Source organism: Pogona vitticeps, chromosome 2 (genome assembly GCF_051106095.1).
Source record: "Pogona vitticeps strain Pit_001003342236 chromosome 2, PviZW2.1, whole genome shotgun sequence".
Lineage (NCBI taxonomy): Eukaryota > Metazoa > Chordata > Lepidosauria > Squamata > Agamidae > Pogona > Pogona vitticeps.
This window is the reverse complement of record NC_135784.1, coordinates 2,651,354-2,679,265: the sequence shown is the minus strand read 5'-3', so window position 1 is coordinate 2,679,265 and position 27,912 is coordinate 2,651,354. Positions and strand designations below refer to the sequence as shown.

At 47.3% G+C, this 27,912-nt stretch overlaps 3 protein-coding genes across 12 annotated transcripts in view; 2 read left to right on the top strand and 1 right to left on the bottom strand.

Moving 5' to 3' along the window:
* The window catches only part of LOC144587212 (uncharacterized), a 34,344-nt gene extending 26,502 nt beyond the window's left edge, over positions 1–7,842 (top strand). For 6 of the 7 annotated variants that reach the window (XM_078387053.1, XM_078387055.1, XM_078387052.1 and 3 more), the window contains one exon: positions 1,280–7,842. In XM_078387053.1, coding sequence (XP_078243179.1) covers positions 1,554–3,506 — 1,953 coding nt within the window. In that variant the 5' untranslated portion in view covers positions 1,280–1,553 and the 3' untranslated portion in view covers positions 3,507–7,842. The remainder of the gene's footprint in view (positions 1–1,279) is intronic. The other variant, XM_078387056.1, reaches the window with a different exon arrangement.
* Positions 7,843–8,689: 847 nt separating this feature from the next.
* The window catches only part of LOC144587211 (uncharacterized), a 41,414-nt gene continuing 22,191 nt past the window's right edge, over positions 8,690–27,912 (top strand). The window contains exons 1-2 of the mRNA XM_078387046.1: positions 8,690–10,094; positions 10,654–10,769. The gene's annotated coding sequence lies outside the window, so the exon portion shown is untranslated. The remainder of the gene's footprint in view (positions 10,095–10,653; positions 10,770–27,912) is intronic.
* LOC144587266 (uncharacterized) lies at positions 17,997–27,179 on the bottom strand. 4 transcript variants are annotated; one of them, XM_078387311.1, is made up of 3 exons: positions 26,587–27,179; positions 26,046–26,160; positions 17,997–25,720 (listed from the first exon to the last, which is right to left on the bottom strand). In XM_078387311.1, the coding sequence occupies exon 3, from the start codon at positions 20,266–20,268 to the stop codon at positions 18,745–18,747; it is 1,524 nt and encodes a 507-aa protein (XP_078243437.1). In that variant the 5' UTR covers positions 20,269–25,720; positions 26,046–26,160; positions 26,587–27,179; the 3' UTR covers positions 17,997–18,744. The 4 variants fall into 4 exon arrangements, with proteins under 4 accessions (XP_078243437.1, XP_078243439.1, XP_078243440.1 ...); XM_078387313.1 differs by having other exon boundaries at positions 17,997–25,716; XM_078387314.1 differs by lacking the exon at positions 26,587–27,179 and having other exon boundaries at positions 17,997–19,597; positions 19,680–25,720; positions 26,046–26,575.

The following is a 27,912-nucleotide window of genomic DNA, read 5'->3' as shown; positions in this document are numbered from 1 at the left end:
TGGCCCAACCATTAGCTCTGGAGCTACTTGTACTTGTCCTCCGCTCTTCCTCAGTAGCATGTTGGACGCCTTCCGACCTGAGGGGCCCATCTTCTAACGTCATATATTTTAGCCTTTTGATTCTGTTCACGGGGTGTTCTTGGCAATGATACTGGAGTGGCATTGCCAGTTCCTACTCCAGGTGGATTGCGTTTAGTCGGAACTCCCCACTATGACCTGTCTGTCTTGGGTGTCCCTGCACGGCATAGTCCATAGCTTCTCTGAATTACTCAAGTCCCTTTGCCACAATAAGGCAGCAATCCATGAAGAGGTTGTAATATTATACTTTCATATATATCATATATCATATTACAATATATATTATATATTGTAATATTATATCTTCTTTCATCCTTTGTAGGGTTTAAATTATCTTCCTTTTCAGCCATTAGCATTTATCTTTATTTATCAAGATTTAAACCATTTCCCCCCTCTTTTTCGCAAGATCCTACCTGGTCACGGTCAAGTGCAAAGTCCTGCACCTTGGAAAAAGAAACCAATTGCACAGTTAAAAGATGGGGGATACATCGCTCAGCAAAAGTACGAGTGAGAGGAATGTTAGAATTGATGTAGATCGCAAGCTAAATGTGAGCCAACAGTGGCTTTTTATTAATCCAGGTTCTTGAAGTCTTCCTTCCCTTTCTCGTTTCAAGGGATCACCATTTTCAATACATTTGTGGACTTGCAATGCCTTTACATTAAGTACTGTACAGTGGAGGAAATAGTCTAATCAAACCCTCAATTCTAATCAAAGTCTCTCCTTGTATTTTTAAGCTGGCTGGATAGCTCTGTGGCTTAAATATCCAGTTGCAGAACCAGAGATTCCCCACTGCGTCTCCGACGAGTAAAGTCAGCCTGTGTGGCCTTTGGGAAACTGCACGGTCCCAGAAGCAAGGAATGGGGAATGACTTTTGAGTATTCTCTACCCAGAAACCCCTGAAAAAAGGGTTGCCATCAGTCAGAATAGACTTGATGGCCGATGACTAATATTATTTCAGATAGTGGTTAATATTAATCAACTATATTTTCCCATCCCTGTCCCTTTGGAAGTATCAGTTCAGGCAAGGGGAGTCCATGCTATTTGCACAATACGGCTAATTTTTCATATGTTGCCTGTAAAGCCTTCAAGAGACATATGCCTTTCAAAGGGGTCAAAGAGAGAGCAAACTCTTTGGTTTGACCTCCAGTTACATTCTGCTCTGTGTGACATTGTCAAGACATCTTCTTTTTTCTCTATCAGGTAACAAATACGATGGCCAGAATTATACAGAGCCGCTTCTTCTGGCCCTGAAAAGAGTCAAGTGTGAAGCCGGGAAGAAAAGCTTGGAAAAACCCATGAACTAGAGGAGAAAGGGCTGTGGAAATAGCTTCAGACCAGTGCCGCTAGTTCAGTTTAAAGAACTCACCCTGGGGAGAAATCATACAAAAACACTGAATGTGAAAAGAGTTTCAGCAGAAGAAGAAATCTGCGTTCACATCGAAGAACTCACACAGGGAAGAAACCATATAAATGCATGGCGTGTCAAAAAAGCTTCAGTGAAAATGGTCAACTTAGGTCACATCAACGTCACAGTGGTGATCTTAGGTTACGTCAAAGGACTCACACTCGGGAGAAACCACATAAATGCATGGAATGTGAAAAAAGCTTTAGTCAGAGTGGTCAGCTTAGGGCACATCAAAGGACCCACACTGGGGAGAAACCACATAAATGCATGGAATGTGGAAAGAGCTTTAGTCACAGTGGTAACCTTAGGTTACATCAAAGGACCCACACTGGGGAGAAGCCACATAAATGCATGGAATGTGAAAAAAGCTTTAGTCAGAGTGGTCAGCTTAGGGCACATCAAAGGACCCACACTGGGGAGAAACCACATAAATGCATGGAATGTGGAAAGAGCTTTAGTCGCAGTGGTAACCTTAGGTTACATCAAAGGACCCACACTGGGGAGAAGCCACATAAATGCATGGAATGTGGAAAGAGCTTTAGTCATAGTGGTGCCCTTAGGGTACATCAAAGGACCCACACTGGGGAGAAGCCACATAAATGCATGGAATGTGGAACGAGCTTTAGTCGGAGTGATGCACTTAGATTACATCAAAGGACCCACACTGGGGAGAAACCACATAAATGCATGGAATGTGGAAAGAGCTTTAGTCACAGTAGTAAACTTAGGATCCATCAAAGGATCCACACTGGGGAGAAACCACATCATTGCATGGAATGTGGAAAGAGCTTTAGACACAGTGATGCCATTAGATTACATCAAAGGACCCACACTGGGGAGAAACCACATAAATGCATAGAATGTGGAAAGAGCTTTACTCAGAGTGGTGAACTTAGGTTACATAAAAGGATCCACACTGGAGAGAAACCACATAAATGCATGGAATGTGGAAAGAGCTTTAGTCGCAGTGGTCATCTTAGGTCACATCAAAGGACCCACACTGGGGAGAAACCACATAAATGCATAGAATGTGGTAAGAGTTTTAGTTGCAATGGTTCCCTTATATTACATCAAAGGACCCACACTGGGGAGAAACCACATAAATGCATGGAATGTGGAAAGAGCTTTAGTCGCAGTGGTCATCTTAGGTCACATCAAAGGACCCACACTGGGGAGAAACAACATAAATGCATAGAATGTGGAAAGAGTTTTAGTCGGAGTGATGCACTTAGATTACATCAAAGGACCCACACTGGGGAGAAACCACATAAATGCATGGAATGTGGAAAGAGCTTTCGTGAGAGTGGTCAGCTTAGGATACATCAAAGGACCCACACTGGGGAGAAACCACATAAATGCATGGAATGTGGAAAGAGCTTTAGTCGCAGTGGTCATCTTAGGTCACATCAAAGGATCCACACTGGGGAGAAACCACATCATTGCATGGAATGTGGAAAGAGCTTTAGACACAGTGATGCCATTAGATTACATCAAATAACCCACACTGGGGAGAAACCACATAAATGCATAGAATGTGGAAAGAGCTTTACTCACAGTGGTGAACTTAGGTTACATCAAAGGATCCACACTGGAGAGAAACCACATAAATGCATGGAATGTGGAAAGAGCTTTAGTCGCAGTGGTCATCTTAGGTCACATCAAAGGACCCACACTGGGGAGAAACCACATAAATGCATGGAATGTGGAAAGAGCTTTACTCACAGTGGTGATCTTAGGTTACATCAAAGGATCCACACTGGAGAGAAACCACATAAATGCATGGTATGTGGAAAGAGCTTTAGTCGCAGTGGTCATCTTAGGTCACATCAAAGGACCCACACTGGGGAGAAACCACATAAATGCATGGAATGTGGAAAGAGCTTTATTCAGAGTGGTCAGCTTAGGGTACATCAAAGGACCCACACTGGGGAGAAACCACATAAATGCATGGAATGCGGAAAGAGCTTTAGTCGCAGTGATGCCCTTAGGTTACATCAAAGGACCCACACTGGGGAGCTATAGGATCTGTCCTTCCAGTGAGCTCTCAGGGTTGATTTTCCTTTAGAATGGATAGGCATGTTCTCCTTGCAGTCCACGGGACTCTCAAGAGCCTCCTCCAGCACCACAATTCAAAAGCATTAATTCTTCAGCGGTCAGCATTCTTAATGGACCAGCTCTCACTTCCATAAAACACTACTGAAAAAAAAATAGTTTGACTATGTGGATTTTTGCTGGCAAGGTGATGTCTCCTCTTTTTAAGATGATGTCTAGGTTTATCATCGCTTTCTTCCCAAGACGCAGGGGCCTTTTAATTTTGTGGCTGCTGTCACCATCTGCAGTGATCATGGGGCCCATGAAAGAACAATTTGTCACTGCCTCCATGTCATCCCCTTCTATTTGCCAGGAGGTCATGGGACCAGTGGCCATGATCCTAGTTTTTTTGATGTTGAGCTTCAGACTGTTTTTGGCGCTCTCTCGTTTCACCCTCATTAAGAGGTTCTTTTATTTCTCCTCACTTTCTGCCATGAGAGTGGTATCATCTGCATATATGAGGTTGTTGACATTTCTTCCGGCAATATTAATTCTGGATTTGGATTCCTCCAGTCCGGCCTTTCGCATGATGTATTCTGCATATAAGTTTAATAAGCAGGGAGACAATATACAGCCTTGTCGTACTCCTTTCCCAATTTTGAACCAATCAGTGTTTCAATATTCTGTTCTAACTGTTGCTTCCTTTCCCATGTATAGGTTTCTCCGGAGATAGAAAAGGTGGTCAGGTGCTCCCCTTTCTTTAAGGACTTGCCAAAGTTTGCTGTGGTCTACACAGTCAAAGGCTTTTGCGTATTCAATGAAGCAGAAGTAGATCCAGCGCAAGTTAGCAATTTGGTCTCTAATTCCTCTGCCACTTTGAAATCCAGCTTGTACTTCATGGTGCTGAAGCCTACCTTGGAGGATTTTGAGCATAATCTTGCAAGTGTGTGAAATGAATGCAATTGTAGGGTAGTTGGAGCATTCTTTGGCACTGCCCTTCTTTGGGATTGGGATGTAGACTGATCTTTTCCAATCATATCGCCACTGCTGAGTGTAGCAACTTAACAGCATCATCTTTTAAGATTGTAAATAACTTGACTGGAATGCCATCACCTCCACTGGCCTTGTTGTAACCCATGCTTTCTAATGCCCACTTCACTCTCCAGGATGTCTGGCTCAAGGTCAGGAACCACACTATCTGGGTTGCCCGGGACATGTTGATCTGTCCTTCCAGGGAGCACTCAGGGTTGATTTCCTTTAGAATTGATAGGTTTGTTCTCCTTGCAGTCCAGGGGACTCTCAAGAGCCTCCTCCAGCACCACAGTTGAAAAGCATCAATTCTTTGGCGGTCTGCTTTCTTTATGGTCCAGCTCTCATAGCTTTGACTATTCGGACTTTTGTTGGCAAGGTGATGTCTCTGCTTTTTAAGATGCTGTCATGGTTTGTCATCGCTTTCCTCCCCAGAAGCAGGCCTCTTTTAATTTCGTGGCTGCTGTCTCCATCTGCAGTGATCGTGGAGCCCAAGAAAGTAAAATCAGTCACTGCTTCCATATCTTCCCCTTCTATTTGCCAGGAGGTGATGGGACCAGTGGCCATTATCTTAGTTTTTTTGATGTTGAGTTTCAGGCCGTTTTTTGCACTCTCCTGTTTCACCCTCATTACAAGGTTCTTTAATTCCTCCTCACTTTCTGCCATCAGAGTGGTATCATCTGCATATCTGAGATGGTTGTTATTTCTTCCGGCAATCTTAATTCCGGCTTGGGATTCCTCCAGTCTAGCCTTCTGCATGATGTATTCTGCATATAAGTTAAATAAGCAGGGAAACAATATACAGCCTTGTCGTACTCCTTTCCCAGTTGTTCCGTATCCAGTTCTAACTGTTACTTCCTGTCCCACATATAGGTTTCTCAGGAGATAGACAAGGTGGTCAGGCACTCCCATTTCTTTAAGGACTTGCCATAGTTTGCTGTGGTCCACACAGTCAAAGGCTTTTGCATAGTCAATGAAGCAGAAGTACATCTTTTTCTGGAACTCTGGCTTTCTCCATAATCCAGCGCATGTTATCAATTTGGTCTTGAGTTCCTCTGCCCCTTCGAAATCCAGCTTGTACATCTGGGAGTTCTCGGTCCACATACTGCTGAAGCCTACCTTCTAGGATTTTGAGCATAACCTTGCTAGCGTGGGAAATGAGTGCAATTGTATGGTAGTTGGAGCATTCTTTGGCACTGCCTTTCTTTGGAATTGGGATGTAGACTGATCTTTTCCAATCCTCCTGCCACTGTTGAGTTTTCCAAACTTGCTGGCATATTGAATGTAGCACCTTAACAGCATCATCTTTTAAGATTTTAAATAGTTCAACTGGAATGTCATCACCTCCACTGGCCTTATTGTTAGCCAGGGTTTCTAAGGCCCACTTGACTTCACTCTCCAGGATGTCTGGCTCAAGGTCAGCAACCACATTGTCTGGGTTGTCCGGGATATCCAACTCTTTCTGATATAATTCCTCTGTGTATTCTTGCCACCTCTTCTTGATGTCTTCTGCTTCTGTTAGGTCCCTCCCATTTTTGTCCTTTATCATGTTCATCTTTGCACGAAATGTTCCTCTAATATCTCCAATTTTCCTGAACAGATCTCTGGTTTTTCCTTTTCTGTTAATTTCCTCTATTTCTTTGCATTGTTCATTTAAGCAGGCCCTCTTGTCTCTCCTTGCTTTTCTTTGGAAGTCTGCATTCAATTTTCTGTAACTTTCCCTATCTCCCTTGCATTTTGTTTCCCTTCTCTGCTATTTGTAAAGCCTCGTTGGACAGCCACTTTGCTTTCTTGCATTTCCTTTTCTTTGGGATGGTTTTTGTTGCTGCCTCCTGTACAATGTTACGAGCCTCTATCCATAGTTCTTCAGGCACTCTGTCCACCAAATCGAGTTCCTTCAATCTGTTCTTTACTTCCACTGTGTATTCATACGGGATTTGGTTTAGATTATACCTGAGGAGCCCAGTGGATTTTCCTACTCTCTTCAGTTTAAGCTTGAATTTTGCTATGAGAAGCTGATGATCAGAACCACAATCAGCTCCAGGTCTTGTTTTTGCTGACTGTATAGAGCTTCTCCATCTTTGGCTGCAGAGAATATAATCAATCTGATTTCAATATTGCCCATCTGGTGATTTCCATGTATAGAGTCGCCCCTTGTGTTGTTGGAAAAGAGTGTGATGACTAGCTTCTTCTCTTGACAAATCTCTATTAGCCTTTGCCCTGCTTTGTTTTGAACTCTTAAGGCCAAACTTACCTGTTGTTCCTTTTACCTGTTGACGCCCTACTTTAGCATTCCAGTCCCCTATAATGACAAGAACATCTTTCTTTGGTGGCAATTCTAGAAAGTGTTGTAAGTCTTCATAGAATTGGTCAATTTCAGCCTCTTCAGCATCGGTGGTTGGTGCATCAACCTGGATGACTGTGATGTTAAAAGGTCTGCCTTGGATTCGTATTGAAATCATTCTATCATTTTTGAGATTGTATCCCAGTAGAGCTTTCCCCACTATTTTGTTGACAATGAATCACGTTTAGTCAGAACTCTGCACTATGACCTGTCCATCTTGGGTGGCCCTGCATGGCATAGCCCATAGCTTCTCTGAATTACTCAGGCCCCTTCACCAGGACAAGGCAGAAACCCATGAAGGAGTTCTTAGACGAGAACTCCTAGAAATCCAGGTTAGCACACCTGTTACCACCCAATTTCGGTCCCGATTCTCCGGCAGGAATAACAGATAAGATGGTGCATTGGTCGGTCTATATGTAAGCCAATTTATTAAAAACATATAGCTGGACTCCGTTCCTCAAAAGCGGACCGGGAGCCCTCATCATACATTGGTAAAGCATTTTATAAGTTTCTTACAAAGGACAATAAAGCACAGCATCCCCCTGTCACATACAGCACTGATGGTACCTGTCTGTCATGGGGTTGGAGGGAAAGTTCCATCCTATGGGGAGTGGAAGGTGGGACATCAGGGGGGAGGAGCTGTACTGTATATATATTTGGGGGAAGTCCATCGTAGGAGAGCTGACGTGGAGAAGTGGAGTTGGAGTCTGTGGGTCAGACTGGGTACAACTGTTCGTCAGATAGTACATACCTGATAGGTTCAGGTTTCTATCTAGGTAGCCAGAACTGATAGGTTCAGGGTCTGTGCGTTACCTTAAAGTGTTCCGTGGGAGCCAATCTGTTGTATGTGTATGATCGGGACTATACCAAGTTCCAGTATCCTATTTACCTGATCCTTTTATTTACCCTGTTTGTTTTTTCAATAAACCTTGTTCTTTTGTTTATTAAAATCCATTCCTGGTCTGGGTGACTTGGTAGAGCGAATGGTTGGTGGCAGCCTAACTACAGGGTGGAGTACTCCAGTAGGTCTGGGGTTGCTACACCCCCTATTGGTCTCCTGAACCCCATGGTTGCCTGTTGGGTCATCCTATTGGATGTGATAGATGTAAGAAAATATCCAATTTGTCCCCCCCCTTTGGACCTGTGGGTTAGTGGCTGCCAAGTTTGTGAATTTGTGTGACCCATTGTGCAGCTTATCTTTAAACATTACAGTCTTTGCCTGAAGCCCTGTGAGTTGGCCTTGAATGGGGGGGGTGGTTCTCCCAAATCTGTGTCAGTTTAAAGCTGTATCAGTTTAACAGCAGTGTGATAATGTAGGAATGTTTCTGTGAGCACCAAGGGGGAGGGGTCAGGAATGAGGATACAAAATACATTGACTGTAGAACATGCATATAAAGTACAGATACAAAATGCATATAGAATATTATAGTAAAGAAATAGTAAGAACTCATATTTCAATTACAGGTACAAGGTATGATTACTTGTGTAAAATACTGATTATGAATGTTAAGTACATGTGAATCAAATAGCACGTGTTGTCTTAAACTGTAAAGCCGGTACTTCGTATATGTTATATCAGAACCTCATTCTTGCCCCCTATCACACCTAGCAGTGAAGGCTTATGGGAGTTCAAGAATATTGAGGGATCCAAGGTTAGGAGGAGACAGGAGTGCGAGTGAAGGGTCCCCTCTGCTTTCATTATGACCTGTTAAACTTCTGCCTGTCAGGAAGCCGTTAAAAGGGAACAGAAGCTCCCCTCTCCATGGGGGAGGGGACTCAGAAGGCAAATCATACAATTAAACAGAAAACATGAGGTAAGAACAGCCCTGCCCGAGCGCAAAAAAAAAAAGGAAGGGAAAAAGGCTGTCAAATCTTCTCAAGAGGCCAAAAAGGTAGACGCACAAGTTCAGCCTGAGGGGAAGAAGAAGATCCGCCCTTCCCCCTCCCTCAACCTCCCTCCTGAGGGAAAAACGGCGGCAAATCCTGTCAGAGGCCCCCCCTCCAAACTGCGCACGCGCCCTTCTCTGTCGCCTAGAAGGGAGAAGGCAAGGCGCCTGCGCAGAGAAAGGCGGTTGCCAGGCGCGCCAATTCGAAATGGACGCCTGAGGAAGAAAGAAAGAAGGGGGGGCTGGGGAGATGAAGTGACCGGGGGGGTTAACGTTGCCCCCCCTTTCTGTCTGCTCTTACCTTCGCCTTCCCTGAAGAACAAAAGAGCATAACAGCTGCTCTCTGTCAGAGGCCCCCCCCTCAGACATCACCCCATAGTCGGGGCGGGGGGTGAAGGGAAGGGCTGGGTGCCTCCCGACCCTTCTCCCTTCGGAGGTTGGCGGGTGGGGTGAGAGCAAGGCTAAAGTGGGGGGGCTTGGAAGGCTCGGTCGCCCCAGCAACCTATACAATGGGGGGCTCTTAAGAGGAGCCTGCCAACGGGCGCTTATGGGGGGCTTTCTCACCCCCCCTTTCCCCATCCCCTCATATCCATCCCTCTGAAAGCCATAGAGGCAGGTTTCGCAGTCTGCGCGTGGGGTGAGGGGGGTGAGGTTGGAGAGGGACGTGCAAGGCATTGCAAACCTTCCTGGGCGCAGCAAGTGGCGGGGGGGGCGAAGATACCAAAAACTCTCAGCCTGACCTTCCCCCGGACCCTTCCGTCCTGGTTTTTTTTTTTTTTTTGAGGGGGCGCTTTGCACCCTCCATCTCCTCTTCCCCCAACAAGCGCCCTCGCAGGATGGGGGGGGGGGAGAACAGGCGCACGAAAGCCTCTTTGCCCCCCCCGTCCATTTATGGATCCCCTTCAGAGGGTCACCCATGGGTTCAATTCGAGGGGGTGTGTGGAAGAGAGAACCCGCATCTCTATCGCTCTCGGTCCCCCTCCTTCCTCGGGCTCTGATCTTCACTAGATTGTGGGAAGGGAGGATTCCTCCTCCCCCCCCCACTAGAATTCCCCCCATCTCCCTCTCTCTGCCCACGCATCAGCCCCCCCTTTACACCCCGTTTCCCCCCTTTTATTGCAAGAAGATCAGGAGGTCCTTCACCTCTTTCTCTCCATTCATAAGGAAGGAGGGGAAAACTAGAGCTTCCTAGCTCTTACGTCCAACCGGAAGCGGAAGGATTGCGCCTTCCCCTCTTTCCCTCCATCTCTATGGTCCCCGGTCCAGCCGCTTGCTGGGAGGCCTCCCCGGGAGTTCCGCGCATCAAGACCCTGGGAGGAGGTGGGTCGTGGGGGTGGGGGTGGGGCGCAGGACGTGGGGGCGTTAGGGTGTTTGTGTGTGCGCATAGCTTTGCTATGCTGTTGTGGAAGGAGAGCGAGCTAGAGCGGGACACGGCAGTGGGGGGGGATTTGGGGGGCTGGCGTTGCACCCGCGCCTTGCAAGGCAGGCGTTTATCCTTGCGCGTCTCTTGTTGGCCAAGGATCCGGGTTCCGCCCTTAAGGGCAGTGGGAAGGGAAGGTCGCTCTCCATTTCCTCCCCCCACCATCCTGCCTGCACCCGGTGGGTGTAAAAAAAAAGGGGGGGGAGTCCTTTGGCTCTTGTCTTCTTTGCAAAGGTAAAATCTCAAAGGGGGAGGCGGATCTCTGAAAGAAACTCCATCCTAGCCACCCCTTGGCCGCAGCTTGGAAGGACCTCCAAGTCCGGGGGGGGGGAGGGGGGAGAGCTGGACTACGGAGGTGTTGTAGGGTTAGAGAAGGAGGAGTTGCTGCAAAGGGAAGAAGGATTGTGAATGTCTTCTGCATGTCATCTTCCTCTTCTCTCTGTCCAAATTGCCCTTTAGGGACTCTAAAGAAGCGTTCCCGATCCAGTTGCTCTCTCGGCTGCCTGATCCGGCAGAGAGGAGAGCGGATCCATCTCAAGACCAGATCTGGGGATCCACGACAGGAGAGCGGAGAGGTTTGTGGGTTTTTTCCCTCCCTGCCTGGCGTGAGGGCTTCCTTGTGTCCTTCCGAGCAGGAAAGGTCTTTTTTCTTTCTTTCTCTGAGAGGAAGGCAGTGATGAAACAGGCTGAGAAGCTGACGGACTTTCCTTCGCGGGATGTTTTTCAGCAGAGGCAAAATGAATCCTCTCAAAAACAGGACCTTGTGGCAAGTTCGGCAAGCTTCCATGCAGAATATTTTTCTCGTGGTTTGGTCCCGGAGGCCCAGTTCTGGACCATCCACTTTACAAAAGGCCCGCTCCTCATTTGTCAGGACAGATCCCCTCCATTTTTGGACTCTCCTTAGAGAGCCTTTAGGGACGTGGTGGCGCTGTGGGCTAAACCGCAGAAGCCTGTGCTGCAGGGTCAAAAGACCAAGCAGTCGTAAGATCGAATCCACGCGACGGAATGAGCGCCCGTCGCCTGTCCCAGCTCCCGCCAACCTAGCGGTTCGAAAGCATGCAAATGCAAGTAGATAAATAGGTACCATCTCGGTGGGAAGGTAAACAGCGTTCCGTGTCTAAATCACACTGGCCATGTGACCACGGAAGATTGTCTTCGGACAAACGCTGGCTCTATGGCTTGAAGAGCGCGATGAGCACCCCTAGAGTCGGACACGACTGGACAAAAATTGTCAAGGGGAACCTTTACCTTTACTAGAGAGCCTGCTCTGCCACTGAGTCTCCCCTTCCCACAACTGCTTCAGACTTTTGGCTTTCCAAACTCCACCCTCACCCCTTTTTTAAAAATCTGGGGCTGGGGTGTGTGTGTGTGTGTTTCCCTCTCCCAGGAGGTCCTTTGTAAAGTGAACGGCTCTGAAGTGTCCATTCTTGAGCAAAGCGTCCCCACATCTGTTGCAAAGGCAGCAAGGGAAGTTAGCAGCAGGTTCCTGCAGTCTGTGTCTCTCCTGTGAAGGGTGGTCGGTGAGCTCCGAGGGAAGAAGGCAGCCCGAGCAAGGTCGGGGTTGGAAGAGAACAGGGGATGATGATGTCCCTGCAAGTGAGAAATGTCTTGAGACATGCATTGAGTCTTCCCGGGGTTCCACGAAACTACCACATTCCTTCGGGCACACAGGATACTGAGGCTGAGAACCACCCGGGCAAGTGGGCTGTGCATTGGTATCTTTCTTAATCCAAGACAGTGAAATGGATTTTTTAATGGCCTTGTTACAAAAGAAGGATGCCACCCATGGAAATCTACCAGGCAGTGAAATGGGGGTGGGAGAGAGAGAGAGGTTCTGTGTGATTTTTGTTGGTGCCAGTTTTGTGTGAGAAAATGGCATGGGCCGATGGTCTGCGTCTGTGCTTCCAAGCAGAGAGGATCGCAGAAGGAGGACACCATCTAAGTATATTTGTACTTCTACAGGTACTTATAGAATTACAAATGGCTTATGCGGCTTTGGGAACAATATCCATCAATAAATTTCACACAGTTGCAGATCTCACTGTGCCGATATAGTTATGAGATACTTAGGTTTAACAGCAACAGCAGAGATTCAGGGGGATTGCGGGGAACCCAGGACCCTAGGGGATGAATTAGGATCAGTGGTTGTGAGACAGCCTTTCTCTATATTTAGGAACATGTTTCTTTCTCAAACTACAAATCCCAAAATCCTGTGTCTGTGGGGATTCTGGGATTGTAGTCAATGAAAGGAACTCTTCCCAGCTCTGCCATCACCTCCTCCTCCTTTCTGGGTGGTCATTTCCTCCGTTTCCCCCTGCCCACCTGCTTGTCCTGACCTTAGGAAGATTATACCCGATTTCATTATCTCTACGGTCATTAGATCTTTCAGATGTAAACAACTGTGTTTTAAGAGTTTTACATCAAAAGATGGAGCTTCTCCCCACATTCGACCCCCTGATCTCACACAGGAGGCTCATGAAGGTTTAATCTGAGCTCTAATGCCTTGGTCTGCATGGCTTCAGCACAATATGCAATGATCCTCTGTTAAATTTAAGATAAAATCTTTCCCATAGGTCCGTACCAAGTGCTGTTTTTTTGGGGGGGGGGAATTTCTACTCCTCTTTGAGTGCCCCTCAAGGAGGACTGGACAGAGGCAGACCACCTATCCTGAAGGGAGAGAATAAATTGTGAAAAACGGGCAGCCCTCCCTCCAGGTCGGAGGTTCCTGGGTCGTGACAAAAGGCCAGTGTGAGGAGCTGGCTGGTTCCCTGAGCCTTCCTCCAGCAGCGCCCCTTTCTGCCAAGTGGAGGAAAGCTTGTCCGGCAACCCAAGGAGTTCCCGAGGCCCCTTTTCCACCCTTTCCCCGGGAATGGAGGGCAGGACACGTCCCAACGGGCTCAAGCGACAGGAAGCCGGATTTTGGTTTAAGATCAGGGGAAAACTTCCTAATGGTTTGAGGAGTAGGACAACAGAACCTGCGACCTTAGGAGCCCTTTCAAGGGGAAAATTGGACCACCCTCTGTCCGGCCAGCTTTGATTTGGATTCCTTCAGGGAGCAAGAGGTATATGGACGGGATGTCCTCGGAGGCCCCCGTCCAACTTCATTGTTCCAGGATTCTAAGAAACAGAGAGGCAGCCTGCCCTGGATGGATTTTCGCTCTCTCTGAAAACTCAGCTGCGCCACTTGGGGGTCCTCCTGGATTCATCCCTGAGCCTGAATGCCCACGCTTTGGTGGCGACCAGGAGGGCCTCTGCACAAACGGGTGCGCCAGCCGGGCTTGTTCCTGGAGGGGTCGGATGTGGCCACATCTGGTGACGTCTGCCTTAGTTACAACCCAGCTGGATTACTGTCATGCACTCTGGGGAGGGTGTCTTCTGGAAAGTGTTTTCCAAACTTCAGTGGGTTCAAAACCCTTCAGAGCCGTTGACCTTGCAAAAGATCTGCTGGGAGAGGGATGTCTCCTCCACCTCCTGGGGCCGACATGGAGGGTGGGAGCTGGGAAAAGGGCCAAAGGGAAGGAAGGGAGACCATCCCCTCCCTCCCTCTCGGGGGAACTCTCTCTGCCTTTCTTCTTCCCTCCTGCCCTCCAAGATATTGCCTGCTCCCAAGGGGTCTGTCTTCTTCGGTCACCTCTGAGTCACTTTGGACCCTCCTGCATTTCGAATGTTTGTTTTTAATTATTTCAATTCTTGATTTATGAGCTAATTAAACAAATGACTCAGTGAATAATTGAGTAATGAAACGTGGGGGGGACAGCAGGCGCCTTTTCTGGCTGCATCCAGAGCCCCTTCAAGGGTCCGAGGGCCACTAGGAGGCAGGGAGAGAGGGTGCAGAGGTTGCCCCTTTGCAAGACGGTGGGGGTCTGGATGTGGCCCCCTCCCCTCCAACCAACCTACTCTTCCCCCCAACCTCCATCCCTCCTTCCCCCAGCCCCTCTTCCCCCCAGGGACGTTGCAGGTCCTTCCATCCCTTCCCTCTGAAGCTTGGGGGCCAAGGGAGGGAGTCATTTCCAGCAAACACCCCCAACCTGAATTTAGGTTTATCAGGCAGGCGGGGGGAGGGGGAGAGAAAATAGTGTCTCCTGGGGAGAACTGAGTGGAAATGGAAATCAACCGACCCCCTTTTCTACCCCCAAACAGGCACCCCCAAACCTCCCCCTGATGACTCCCCCCTCCCCCCACTGTGGATTTCCAGGAGTTGCCTCCTTCTGTTATGGTGATGAAATTTAGTCCAAGGGTTGCCAGGAGGGGAGAGGGTGCAGAGGTAACCCCTTTGCAAGAGGGGGGTCTGGATATAACCTTCTCCCCCCACACCCATGCCTAGTACCCCTCCTTCTCCCCCCAGCCCCATTTCCCAGCCAGGGACGCTGCAAGTCCTTCCTTCCCCTCCTTCCCAGGCCAGGGGGGGCAACACTCACCCCCCATGGACTTAGCTTTACCAGGAGGGGCAGGACGGAAATCAAGGGACACTTTTTCTCTCCCCCCACTTTTCTGACCCCCACCGTAGGAGGAAGAATTGAGCAGAAAGCCCCCCCTTCCCATTAGGCACCGTTGCCTGGGGGGAGTAAGAAGAGTCTCTTGGGCCCGAAGGGCCAGATCGGGACACCCCTCACCCACTTTCCCCTGAAACAGGGAAGAGACCCCCCCTGAGGACCAAGGCCTGCCACACCTTGGGGGGAATCTCAGCCCCCTCCCCATACATCCTTCCTCCCACTCCCCCCATATATCCCAACCGTCCACCTCCTTCTGGGTCCTCCACCAGGAAACTCACGAGGAAGCCCACCCCTCGCTCCGCCACGACTGCACTCCTGGGAGGACCATAGAGTTGGGTCATGGGGGGGAGAGAAGGAGGGGCAGGCGCGTGGCTTCCGCTTCCGGTTGGAGCTAGAGCGAGGAGCCCCTCCTCCCCCCCCGCAAAGTGAGGGGGTGGTTGTGGTTGAGGCAGGAGGGGGGAGATCTGTGGGGATCGCGGGGGGTGGGGAGAGTAAGGGGGATTATGAATGGGACACCCCCACACACAATACACCCCCCGCAGACCCACAACAACACCCCCCCCACACCCACAAAAACCTAGCCTGACGGTCCCTGGCCTTGGTTTCCTTCTTTCTTGACCACCATTTCTATACCGGCTTTTCTCCTGAAGTATCATGAGGGGGCCAACACTCTACTGGGCCAAACCAATTCCCGCTCTGAGAAAGGATGCACAAAAGCCACCCCGAGAACACACTTGAAGCACAAAGCCTCCCCCCAAGACTCCCTGTGTCAGAAGCCCCACCAGGCCCTTCCCTGTGTTTTGTGGAGGGGTTTTTTGGGAGGGGGGACAGCGTCTCCCCATCCACCACAGGCCGCCCCCCTTCCTCGGCCTGCTTTTTGACCGACCAGGAGTGCCTCTCTCTTGCCTGGCTTCAGGGTCAGCTTCGTCCAGTCCCTTCCTGACACCCGGAACAGGTCTAGAACCACAATGGCCTTTTCCTGGAAAGGAGAGACAAAGGAGAGGCCGAGTGGGGGGTCACGACCCACCCCAAAACTCCGGACAAGCTCGGCCAGCGGTATCATGTAGATGTTCAATAGCATAGGGGACAAAATCGGAGGGATCCCACAGGCCGGTGGCCAGGGTGTGGAGCAGGAGTCCCACCAGGACCACCCACTGGGTCATCCCCTCAAAAGAAGACCGGATCCACCACAAAAGAGAGCCTCCCTTCGTTAGCCTAATTTGACTTTGTTCTGACTCTTTTTTAATTTGTTGAATTTTAAAGTTGTAAAGTTTTAAATGCTTGGGATCGTTAGTGCAACCGGTAAAACCTATGCAAACTTAATTTGGCTTCGTTCTGAGTCTTCGTTAATTTTTTGTGAATTCCCCCCCCCATTAAATTCACCAAAAATTAACGAAGAGTCAGAACAAAGCCGAACTAAGTTTGCACACGATTTAGAAGGTGCTCTAATGAATCCAAGCATGTAAAACAGTTTCTGAGTCTTCGTTAATTTTTTGTGAATTTTTTCCTCCCCCATTAGAAAAAATGGAGCCCAACTTTTGACAGCTCCATTATTTCCTGTGGGGGAGGAAAAATTCACAAAAATTAACGAAAAGTCAGAAACTGTTTTAAATGCTTTGAATCGTTAGTGCACCTTCTAAATCATGTGCAAACTTAGTTTGGCTTTGTTCTGACTCTTCATTAATTTTTGGTGATTTTTTTCCTCCCCCATAGGAAAGCATGGAGCCCAACTTTTGACAGCTGTCAAAAGTTGGTGGGGGAGAAAAAAAATCAGCAAAAATTAACAAAAAGTCAGATCAAAGCCAAATTAAGTTTGCACCCATTTTAGAAGGTGCAGTAATGATTCCAAGCATTTAAAACCGTTTTTGAACTTTTTAAGACACTTTTAAAATTGAAAAACTGACATCGCAAAACCATTGAAATGCATTGAATAGGCTTCAGTGCATTCCAATGGGGGGAACATTGTATCGCTTAATGATGTTTCCTATGGGTTTTTTCGCTTAAGTATGGCAATCCGTGCCTTTTGGAATGGATTAACCGGTTTTCAATGCATCTCTATAGGAAAACGCGTTTCACTTAACGATGTTTTCCCATAGCGTTTTTTAACCAATTAACATCGTTAAGCGAGGCACCTATCCTTAAGTTTCTGTTCAGACTGAAGCTGTTCCCACATTCTTTGCATTTCAAAGGTTTCCCCTTTGTATGAGATCTTGGATGAATAGAAAGATGACTGCTTTTATAAAAGATCCCCCTACATTCCATGTATTTCTATGGCCTCTCCCCTTTTTGACGTCTTTGATATCTACCGGTCAGAACTTCATTAGGATACCTGGCTCGACAGGAAAACTACAGAAATTTACAGACCTCCCAGGCAAGGAGATTCTACAATTCATCAATGCTGATGTGATTGCAGGGAAAGGGTGAATCTCAAAATGAGAATCTGTGGGGGTTTGGTATTCTCAGACATCTGGATATGTGCTGTTTCTCCTGTGGGTTCCAATAAACACAACTGATCCACTGGGGTCATGCCAAAAGCCTTCTCTGAGGAGCTTCTCCATTTCTCCCTTTCTCTCTTCAGCTAGCCTGCCTCTTTTCTACCTGATCTTTCTCCTCCACTATCTCTCCCCAATAGGAGGGTTTCTCCGATCTTACCTCTCTCCGACTCCTTTCTGCCACTCATGAGGTATAATCCCACTGTTTGGTCCAGGGTTTCTCCATTCATATCCACGCCCAGCCTTATGATAAAATCCTTTCCTTCTTTTGCCCTTCTACCTCTCCAGCTTCCGCTGTCTCCCTTCTTGATGGTTCACCGATATATTTCTCTTCCCTCTTCCTGTCTTATTCCTTCCTTTTTCTCCTGCATCTCTGCTGCTCCTAAGATTCATTTACGTGGTGGATCCTTCCTTTCCTCTGAAAGACTTTCTGCTTCCCTCCCTGGAACTTCCACCTTAGACACCCCAGGCTCTTTATTTCCAGACTCTCCCATCCCTACATTGGTCCCAACCTTTGAATCTTCACCCGGAACTATCTCTACCCTCCTAGTTTTCTCTGTGACCTCATCTCTCTATCTTCCCGTTCTCCCCATGGAGGTGTCACTTCTCTGATGAGTCATATGTTCTGCCTCCGGGGCTCCATTGGGTTTTGCCCTCCTCTTGTCAGGAAAGGATGGCTGTCCAGTCAGGATGGGTTCAACCCCACTTTCTCCCTCACATAGAGAAACAGTGACAAGGTGTTTGAAGCTCATCTGGGTATCCCATAGGAAGTCTTTTCATTGTTGCAGTGATTTCAGCCAATTCCAAAACTTGTTGATTCTGTACAAATTCATTTATTTACATCAATTCTAGATTACATACTTAAATATACTTAATCCAAAAAAAATATGTAAGGCAGTCTTACGGGTGTGAGGACAAAACTGTTGGAACAGATCTTCAAATCCAAACGTCATACAGTTATGCAAAAACTGCAGGCTTACTCAACATCAGTTCCATCGTCTGTTGTACTTCATGAAACCAAACATCTATGTTTCTCCGTTCCTTTCTAAGAACAGTTTGTGGGAGAGCTCTCCAAATATTTATATCCCTTTGTTCTGCATCAGTCAACAATACCAAATCTTCCCAAGGCTTGTGTCTCCCAGCCTCTGAGATGCTCAGATGTTAAGGATCTAAGGATTTGGTCACCTCTGACCCACTGGACTCCAGGGCCCGAAGTGACCAGAGCTTGAAAACAAATCACAATTTTGACTCATTCCAACAATACCTGACTATACACTCAGTACAATAGCATAGAAATGCTTAGTTTTTCATAAATAATATAGAATATATATTAACTGGTACCCTCTTTAAAACTCAATTACTATTATTATTTATGAGGGTAAAGCCTTCTAAAACAAATGACAGCTTTTCTCTCTTCACTACGTGCTTTTCTTTCATCAGTTAGCCTTAGAACATCCATCTTTTTCTGTTTTTACACTAATTTTGTAAAAGCTTCCATTGTAAAATATATCTCTCATTTTTTCAACACAAGCTTCTACGGCTATTTTGCGATATCTACCTGTTAACTAACAATAGAAATAAAACACATGACTTCGACTAAAGCTCTTTCCACATTCCATGCATTTGTACGGTTTCTCCCCAGTGTGAATCCTTTGATGTAACCTAAGGCCACCACTGTAACTAAAGCTCTTTCCACATTCCATGCATTTATGTGGTTTCTCCCCAGTATGAGTTTTTTCATGTCTCCTAAGGCCATCACTGTGACTAAAGCTCTTTCCACATTCTATACATTTATAAGGCTTCTCCCCAGTGTAAGTTCTTTTGTGTTTCCTAAGGTTATCACTGTGACTAAAGCTCTTTCCACATTCCATGCATTTATGTAGTTGCTCCCCTGTGTGAATTCTTTGATGGGAACTCAGGTAACTGCTGTGACTGAAGCTCTTTCCACATTCCATACATTTATGTGGTTTCTCCACAGTGTGAATCCTTTGATGTAATCTAAGGACACCACTCCTACTAAAGCTCTTTCCACATTCCATGCATTTGTACGGTTTCTGCCCAGTGTGAGTCCTTTCATGTGACCTAAGGTTACCACTCTGACTAAAACTTTTTCCACATTCCATGCATTTATGTGGTTTCTCCCCACTGTGAGTTTTTTCATGTTTCCTAAGGCCATCACTGCGACTAAAGCTGTTTCCACATTCCATGCATTTATATTGTTTCTCCCCAGTGTGAGTTTTTTCATGTTTCCTAAGGCCACCACAGTGACTAAACCTCTTTCCACATTCCATGCATTTATGTGGTTTCTCCCCAGTGTGAGTTCTTTTGTGTTTCCTAAGGTCACCACTGTGACTAAAGCTCTTTCCACATTCCATGCATTTATGTGGTTTCTCCCCAGTGTGAATCCTTTGATGTGACCTAAGGCCACCAGTGACTAAAGCTCTTTCCGCATTCCATGCATTTATGTGGTTTCTCCCCAGTGTGAATCCTTTGATGTGACCTAAGGTCACCACTGTGACTAAAGCTCTTTCCACATTCCATGCATTCGTATGGTTTCTGCCCAGTGTGAGTCCTTTCATGTGACCTAAGGTTACCACTCTGACTAAAACTTTTTCCACATTCCATGCATTTATGTGGTTTTTCCCCCGTGTGCATCCTGTGATGTAACCTAAGGCCACCACTATGACTAAAGCTCTTTCCACATTCCATGCATTTATGTGGTTTCTCCCCAGTGTGAATCCTTTCATGTGACCTAAGGTTACCACTCTGACTAAAACTTTTTCCACATTCCATGCATTTATGTGGTTTTTCCCCCGTGTGCATCCTGTGATGTAACCTAAGGCCACCACTGTGACTAAAGCTCTTTCCACATTCCATGCATTTATGTGGTTTCTTCCCAGTGTGAATCCTTTCATGTGACCTAATTTGACTACTCTGAGTAAAGCTCTTTCCACATTCCATGCATTTATGTGGTTTCTCCCCAGTGTGAGTTCCTTTGTGTATATGGAGGCTCTTGTTTCCACATTCCCTACATGGATACAGTTTCTTCCCTGTGTGTGTTCTTTGGTGTCTACTGAGGTGACATGCATTTACGTGGTTTCTCCCCTGCGTCAGCCTTTTTATGTCAAATCCATGCCTGTCCACTCTGATTTTCAATTCCATGTTTTCTTGCTTGATTATGAGTTCCTGTCCAGGTTGCTTCAGATGTTGCTGGGCAATACTTCTTCTCCTGTTCATCATCTGGTAGGTTAGAAGAAGGAAAAAAAACAGAGAAATAACCACTGTCAAAATCTGCAGGAAAAAGGAATGATATGTTTGGATTCTGCCTGATTCACAGAGGAGCAAGGAAAGATAGCCAAAAAGGTGAGGGAAGAGAATCAGGGAGGGGATGAGGCCGGACCATAGGTTGTTCTTTTGGGCTTGAAGTTGGAAGGGCTCTTCACTGATGAACGTTTTGGGGGAGGAGTAATGAAAGAAGGTTCATTTCCACACCCAAATAAGTACATCAAATTCAAAGTATACTAATTTTTTATTCCCTTCTCAAATTCTCCCCAAAGACTAGACTTACATTTCCAGAAAATTAGAAAGGAATTTCTCAAAGTTGCTTAAAGAGGAAACAAATATTTCAATTAAAGGATTGTTTAGCAGAAATGAATAACAAGGGGGGAAAGGACAGTGTTAGAAAGGAAGAGCAAAAGTGGATGAATGTGATGCAGCTAAATGATTGGACTCGAGAATGGGTAAAGATCAGTGAGTGGTCAATGCAGGGAACTGACAAAGTCTGCAGAGATTATTATTCAGAAGGAGAAGAGAAAGGACAGGTCCATGAAATGGATGGGATGTAGAGTTTATAAAATGCTGTTACGGGTAGAGAACCATCAGGAATTTCTGAAAACAGGATAGGAAGCAGAGAGGGTCAGTGTAGGAATTAGGACTGGGAGCTGGTCGTGTTGCCGCTGTCTGTGGCTGAGGAGGATGAGAGAAGGGGTGTTTTGTGACTGGAGCTGGGTTGGTCCTGTGGGACGAGGCAGTGGATTGGAGCTGGCGCCCGAGCTCATATCGCGGGACTCGTATGAAGCTGCCTGCAGAACTCAGAAGAACAGCATGCTGGGGACCAAAAGCTGGGTGCCTCTGTTGGGAGTTTCTGCAAGTCCTCAGCGGGTCCTGCGTGGAGGTGAATGGGGGCTCAATGGGGCTAGGAAGCAGAGATGGTCAGGGAAATAGGTGCTGAGGCAATGGCATCTTAGAACTGCAGAGCTAGAAGGTAAGTGAACTCCCAACCTCTGGATCCAGAGTTAGATACCTAAACCAATGTGTATGGAAAGAGGGGAGGGAAGAATATACAGTGGGGTCTTGACTTGAGAACTTAATCCGTATTGGAAGGCGGTTCTCAAGTCAAAAAGTTCTCAGGTCAAATCTGCATTTCCCATAGGAACGCATTGAAAACCATTTGATCTGTATCTGCTCTTTTCTGACCATAGAAACTAATGGGAAGCTGCTATTCTGCCTTCGACCACTAGAGGGGGATATTTTGTTTCTTTTTTTCTTAGGTCAAGAAAGGTTCAGGGAAGGCAGGGAAAATACAGTCCAGGCAGTCCAGGACCAGGCAGTCCGAAGACTGTCTCCCAATCTACTCTAAACGCTGGGGGGAGTGAGGAAGCAGACAGGCACCCTTTTCACCGGCCAACAGTTAACTGAAAGTTCACATTTTGCACTTTCCCTGCCTCCCACGTGGGTTTTTTTCAGTTCGTAACTCAAATCTAAGTACTTAAGTCAAGTCAATATTTTCCTGTGAGAGCGGTTTTTAAGTCAAAAAGTTCTTAACTCGAGCCGTTCTTAAGTCAAGACCCCACTGTAAATAATTATAGATGCTGCATATTCCAGTAGTATCTTGGTTTACAAAAATCAATGTTTCCTCTAGGACAGAATCCTGAAACTCCGGTCCGTGGTCCGGTGCCAGTCTGTGGCCTAAGCCTGACCAGGCATGTGCTCCCCCACGCCTTTCCACATGCACACAAGTGTATGTGCCCTGCACTGCCCGAACAGTCCTCCTTGAATAATGAATTAAATCAGATACAAGTTATTCTACTAGAGCCACAGATGTCACCAGGAGGTCTTCTCTGAAGTTCTGGAAACAGTCAGCAGGGACTCAAACAGGAAGGAGAAGTAGAGGTGGTAGAAAACTATTGTGGGGGAATGCTTCTTCCCAACGTTGCTAAGCTGTTGGCTGATTCTTCAATGCAGAGAACGCTCTCCTGGTTGACGTCATAGCTGCTTCTGAGAGGAGGAGCTACTACCCATTCTTCCTCTTCCTCATAGTGATAGAGAGCTAAGTTCAAACCCTTTCTTTGGGCCAATCCTAATGTGAACTTGTAAGCTTAATAAAAGAGAGTCCTCCTGGGGGCTTTGCCCCAGAGGATCTGTACGCAGAGTTGGATCCAGAGGTGTGTGAGGAGGACTCTGTTGGCAGACATCCTTGTGTGTGTGGCTGACTACCTTAACTTTTCTCTCTAAGACTATTCTCTCTAAGACTATTCTCTCTAAGACTATCCTAATTATCTGGTGATCACCAAGCCTATCAACTTTCTCATTTCGTGACCCTACATATTGGCGCCCAAACAAGCACCTTGCAAGCTATTAATCAAAGGCATGAAAGACAGGCTCCCAAGGAAAAAGGGCTTGAGGAACAGTTTTTTTCTGTCTAAACAAGAACATAGAGAACGCCTTTTCCCTCTCCTTATCTCCTTCACAAGAAAAATACAAACAGGAGTTAATTCATGTCATACAAAGGGAAAAACATTTTACTGCTAGATCTGAAACATCATTGGAAAATTCTGCCCAAAATCAGCACAAATCGCTCTGGACGGGAATGGACGGGAATGGGAGAATTCAATTCAGATGATTATCATATCTACTATTGTGGGCAAGAATCCCGTAGAAGGAATGGAGTAGCCCTCATAGTCAACAAAAGAGTGGGAAAAGCTGTACCGGGATACCATCTCAAAACTGATAGAATGATTTCAATACAAATCCAAAGCAGACCTTTCAACATCACAGTCATCCAAGTTTATGCACCAACCACCATTGCTAAAAAGGCTGAAATTGACCAATTCTATGAAGACCTACAACACCTTCTAGAACTGACACCAAAGAAAGATGTTCTTGTCATTATGGGGGACTGGAATGCTAAAGTAAGGAGTCAAGAGAGAAAAGGAACAACAGGTAAGTTTGGCCTTGCAGTTCAAAATGAAGCAAGGCAAAGTGTAATTGAGTTTTGTAATGGGAACAAGCTGGTCATCACAAACACTCTTTTCCAAATCATCATCAATGGAAAACTCAGCAGTGGCCAGAGGCTGGAAAAGATCAGTCTACATCCCAATCCCAAAGAAGGCCAGTGCCAAAGAATGCTCCAACTATACAATTGCACTCATTTCACACGCTAGCAAGGTTATGCTTAAAATCCTCCAAGGTAGGCTTCAGCAGTAAGTGGACCGAGAACTCCCAGAAGTACAAGCTGGATTTTGTAGGGGCAGAGGAACTCGAGACCAAATTGCTAACATGCGCTGGATTATGGAGAAAGCCAGAGAGTTCCAGAAAAACATCTACTTCTCCTTCATTGACTATGCAAACGCCTTTGGCTGTGTCGACCACAGCAAACTATGGCAAGTCCTTAAAGAAATGGGAGTGCCTGACCACCTTATTTATCTCCTGAGAAACCTATATGTGGGACAGGAAGCCACAGTTAGAACTGGATATGGAACAACTGATTGATTCAAAATTGGGAAAGGAGTACGACAAGGCTGCATATTGTCCCCCTGCTTATTTAACTTATATGTAGAATACATTGTGAGAAAGGTCAGACTGGAGGAATCCCAAGCCGGAATTAAGATTGCCGGAAGAAATATCAACAACCTCAGATATGACAGAAAGTGAGGAGGAATTAAGAAACCTTGTAATGGGGGTGGGGGGAACAGAAGATGAGATGGTTGGACAGTGTCACTGAAGCGACCAACATGAATTTGGCCCAGCTCCAGGAGGCTGTGGAAGACAGGAGGGCCTGGTGTGCTCTGGTCTGTGGAGTCATGAAGAGTCGGACACGACTAAAAGACTAAACAACAACAACATAGAAATAATAATAGAATAAGAGTCTGGGGTCTAGGCAAAGAGAGGAGAGGGAGATGGAAAGAGAGGCAGGACTTCCTCTGATCAGTTTAGGCGTACCTTGGATTGCCCAGACCAAGAGGGAAACAAGGGCCAGGAATAGGGGATAGAGATCATCCTGCCTGGATTGATGGGGGTGCCTACCCAGTTAGGACATCCGCTTTTGCAAAAGGGCTTTTTAATAAAGGAGAGCTGCTTGTATTCATGGTTGTCTGGTTCCTGCATTTAAGTAACAAGGGTGTGAGCATTTCTCACTACTGGGGGCTCGTCCGGGATCCAAGTCTCCTGCTGTATTCCACTGCTGAGAAAACAGGGAGACGCATTCCACCGATTTCAACAGCCTACTTTCCCTGGCGGGGACCTCGGCTGCGCAGATGAGATAACCCGAGATGTCCGACACCCTGGTGAAGGAGACCGGGAGAATTTGTTGGGCACAAATCTAACAACCAGGCCACTCCGTGCTCGGGGACTGTTAAGCATTGCCTTGGTGGTTGGGATTGGGACTGATGGACAAGAGTGCGTGAAACACAAAGTCTTGGACACAAAGGGAGTCTGGAGTCTTGATCCCTGGTTCTGTTGTCTCCACGAGGATCGTCCAGCCAGGAAAAAGAGGAAATGGGACAAAGGAGAAAATGGGAAACGCCGTCCCCCCACGTGGGATGTGAAAGGGAGAGAAAAGGAAGGATATAGAAATAAGAAGGACCAGGAGCAGAGAGTGAGAGAGTGAGTGAGTGAGTGTGTGTGTGTGTGTGTGTGTGTGTGTGAGCGAGAGAGAGAGAAGTGGAGGCCAGAACGGCAGAGGTGAAGAGAGTAAGCAATTGCTAGAAGAGTGGGAAGGTTGATATCAAGAGATGAGGCAGGAAGGGGAAGGAACCATTACTCAGCCAGGAAACCTTTCTACTGGGGTAAATGGGAGAGAAGAGGATGGGGCCGAAAGAGAAAGGAAGAGGGGAAGCAAACAAGAAAGGAAAAAACAGAGGACTTACAACGGAAGAACCTTCCCCCACGCAGGGTGTGTGGAAATGTCTTCCCAGAGGAGATGATGGGAGGGGGAGAGCGGTGGACGGGGGAGACGCTGTGCCTCTTGCATCGGATGCCAAGGAAACCATACCCTCGAACACCAGCACTCTGCACATGTTCAAAGAAGACTTGTGGTGTCACGGATGGAGTACCAGACTGGAAACCAGGAGACCTGGGTCCAAATCCCTGCTGAGACAGGGAAACGGAGAGGAGAGAGTGGGGGGGGGGCAAGGCTCCTTAAGCCACCCCTTGAAATGTCACTGACCTTGCAAACATTCGGAGGGATGTGGGATATGGGTTCTTTCTAATGGGTCCCAAAAACAGCAGAGAGAAATCACTCTCACTCCGTCTCACTCCTTCCTAGGAGAAAAGGAGAAAGAAAACATCAGCCTGGAGGCTTTACGGATAAAGCAAATCAGAAACATTTCCATCCTAGATGTGCCTTCCTCGTGTTTCTATTAAACGGGGCCACATCCCCATCTCCCTCTCCTTCTCCCTCTCTAGTCAGGCGTAACTTCCCTCTGAAACATGCAATGAAAGTAGCAGAATACAAGAGGGTAGGTCTCTGACGGTCGATTTAAAATATTTTTATCTTGCCTTTCTCATGAAAAAGAAGGTTGCAAGATAGCTTACGTGCCTCAGAAAAAGGCAACATTTAAAAGTGAAAAACAGCAAGACTACAAACCTTAAAATGAATCAAACCGAAGCTGCACTTAGGATGTTAAACGAAATCAACATCGAGAAAATGCCAGAGCCCCGTGCGATGGAGCGGACCGGACCCTCTGTTGTCACGGGAGCATCTGTAATTCGAATTGTAGTTCTTATTATTTCGGGGTTATTTGTATGTGCTATATCTAGACTTTGGCCTCTGTGTGTCGCCTATAGTTCAGGAAAGGCTAAACCACGAGGAGCAGATTTAGATTCAGCATCATTTCTATTGTCAGAATTTTAAAAGGAGGGGGGAGTGATACCTGGATATAGAAGAAATTTTTATTTATGGTCTAGGGAGTAGAAAAGTTTATTCTACATATTATATTCTTAGCCACATTCCTATTCTTTTGGTATTTGCCTTAAGTCAAAAGGGAGCGTCTCCCTTAAGTCAAAAGTTTCCCACTATTTATTTAAAATATATTTGCCCTGCCTTTCTCCTTAAAAAGGACCCAAGACAGCTTAGGTACATCATTAAAAGGGAACATTTAAAAGTGAAAAACAGCAAGACTACAAACCTTAAAATGAATCAAACCGAAGCTGCACTTAGGATGTTAAACGAAATCAAGCTCTAATAAAACACCAATCCCCCCCCCCCCGTGCGATGGAGCCGACCGAGGGCTGGACCGGACCCTCTGCTCTCACGGGACCCTTCGCTATTTTCGGTCCCTTCGAGGATCCCAACGCGGGGGGGGGGCGTCTCCAAAGGGGCTCCTTGGCCTCCGTGGCCCCTCCAAGGGCCCTGTGTGTCTTGGGGTTGCCCACCCAGGGCGGGCCGAGTTCAGGTCTCAGGACTTTTCTCGCCTGCTGTCTTCCAACCCCTTGGGGCTCACCCCAAACCTCTCAGGGGCTTGGAGGGGAGGCAACCGAGGGTGGGTGTCTGGGCTGCCCCTGCTGGAAAGCAAAGCGTTTTGTGATTCCCTTGGTCTGGAAGGGACCCTTCGGAGCCATTCACTCTGCAAAAGGCCCGCCGGGAGAGGGAAACCCTGCAGATCCAGAGGAGATGGGTGGCCTTTATCCGGTCCTTCTCTCCTCCTGCCGTCCCTGTGGAAGGACCGGAGCCTCTTTCGGCCTCTTCCCAAAGCCCCTTCTTTCCTCCACCCTACGGAGAGCCAGGAAGGGGAGGCCGGAGGGCGAATCCTTCCTAGGAAGAAGAAGGAGGAGGAGGATCCAGGGGGGGGGGCAGGTCTTTTGCACAGCCGACGGCCCTGAATGGCGCCTCCAGGACCCAAAGACCAGAAGAGTTTTGGCCCTGCGGGAGGAAGAAGAAGGACGTCCAAGGGGAGACCCTTCCCTGGGCAGAAATCGACCCCCCTTTCAGCCCTCCCCCCACCACCGCCATAGGAAAGACCCCACGGAGGAAAGTCCACCCCGGGGAGGAGCTCAACCCCATCTGAATATTTCACACACACCCCAGTAAAGGAGGAGACCTTGCAAGGAAGGGGGTGGAAAGGGGAAGCCCTCCCCCCTTGCAAGCCGGTGCCGGCCGTGCAAACCAAAAGGGAGAAACCGGTTTCCGATCCGGATTGCCCGGAGGAGACCCCCCTCCCCTCCCCTCCCCTCCCCTCTCCACAAAATTAAAAGACGCCTGCTTCTGGGGAGGAAAGCAATGAAAAACCTTGACAGTATCTTAAAAAGCAGAGATACCACCTTACCAACAAAAGTCCGAATAGTCAAAGCTATGGTTTTTTCCTGTAGTGATGTATGGAAGTGAGAGCTGGACCATAAAGAAGGCTGACCGCTGAAGAAATGATGCTTTTGAATTGTGGTGCTGGAGGAGGCTCTTGAGAGTCCCCTGGACTGCAAGGAGGACAAACCTATCCGTTCTGAAGGAAATCAACCCT

Excerpts from the sequence above, each read along its gene's own strand:
- LOC144587266 (XM_078387314.1), bottom strand. The coding sequence starts at position 20,419 with ATGATGAACAGGAGAAGAAGTATTGCCCAGCAACATCTGAAGCAACCT. Across the intron at positions 19,598-19,679 it reads AGTCACAGTGGTGACCTTAG|GTCACATCAAAGGATTCACA; the intron begins GTCACATCAAAG and ends TGGTGGCCTTAG.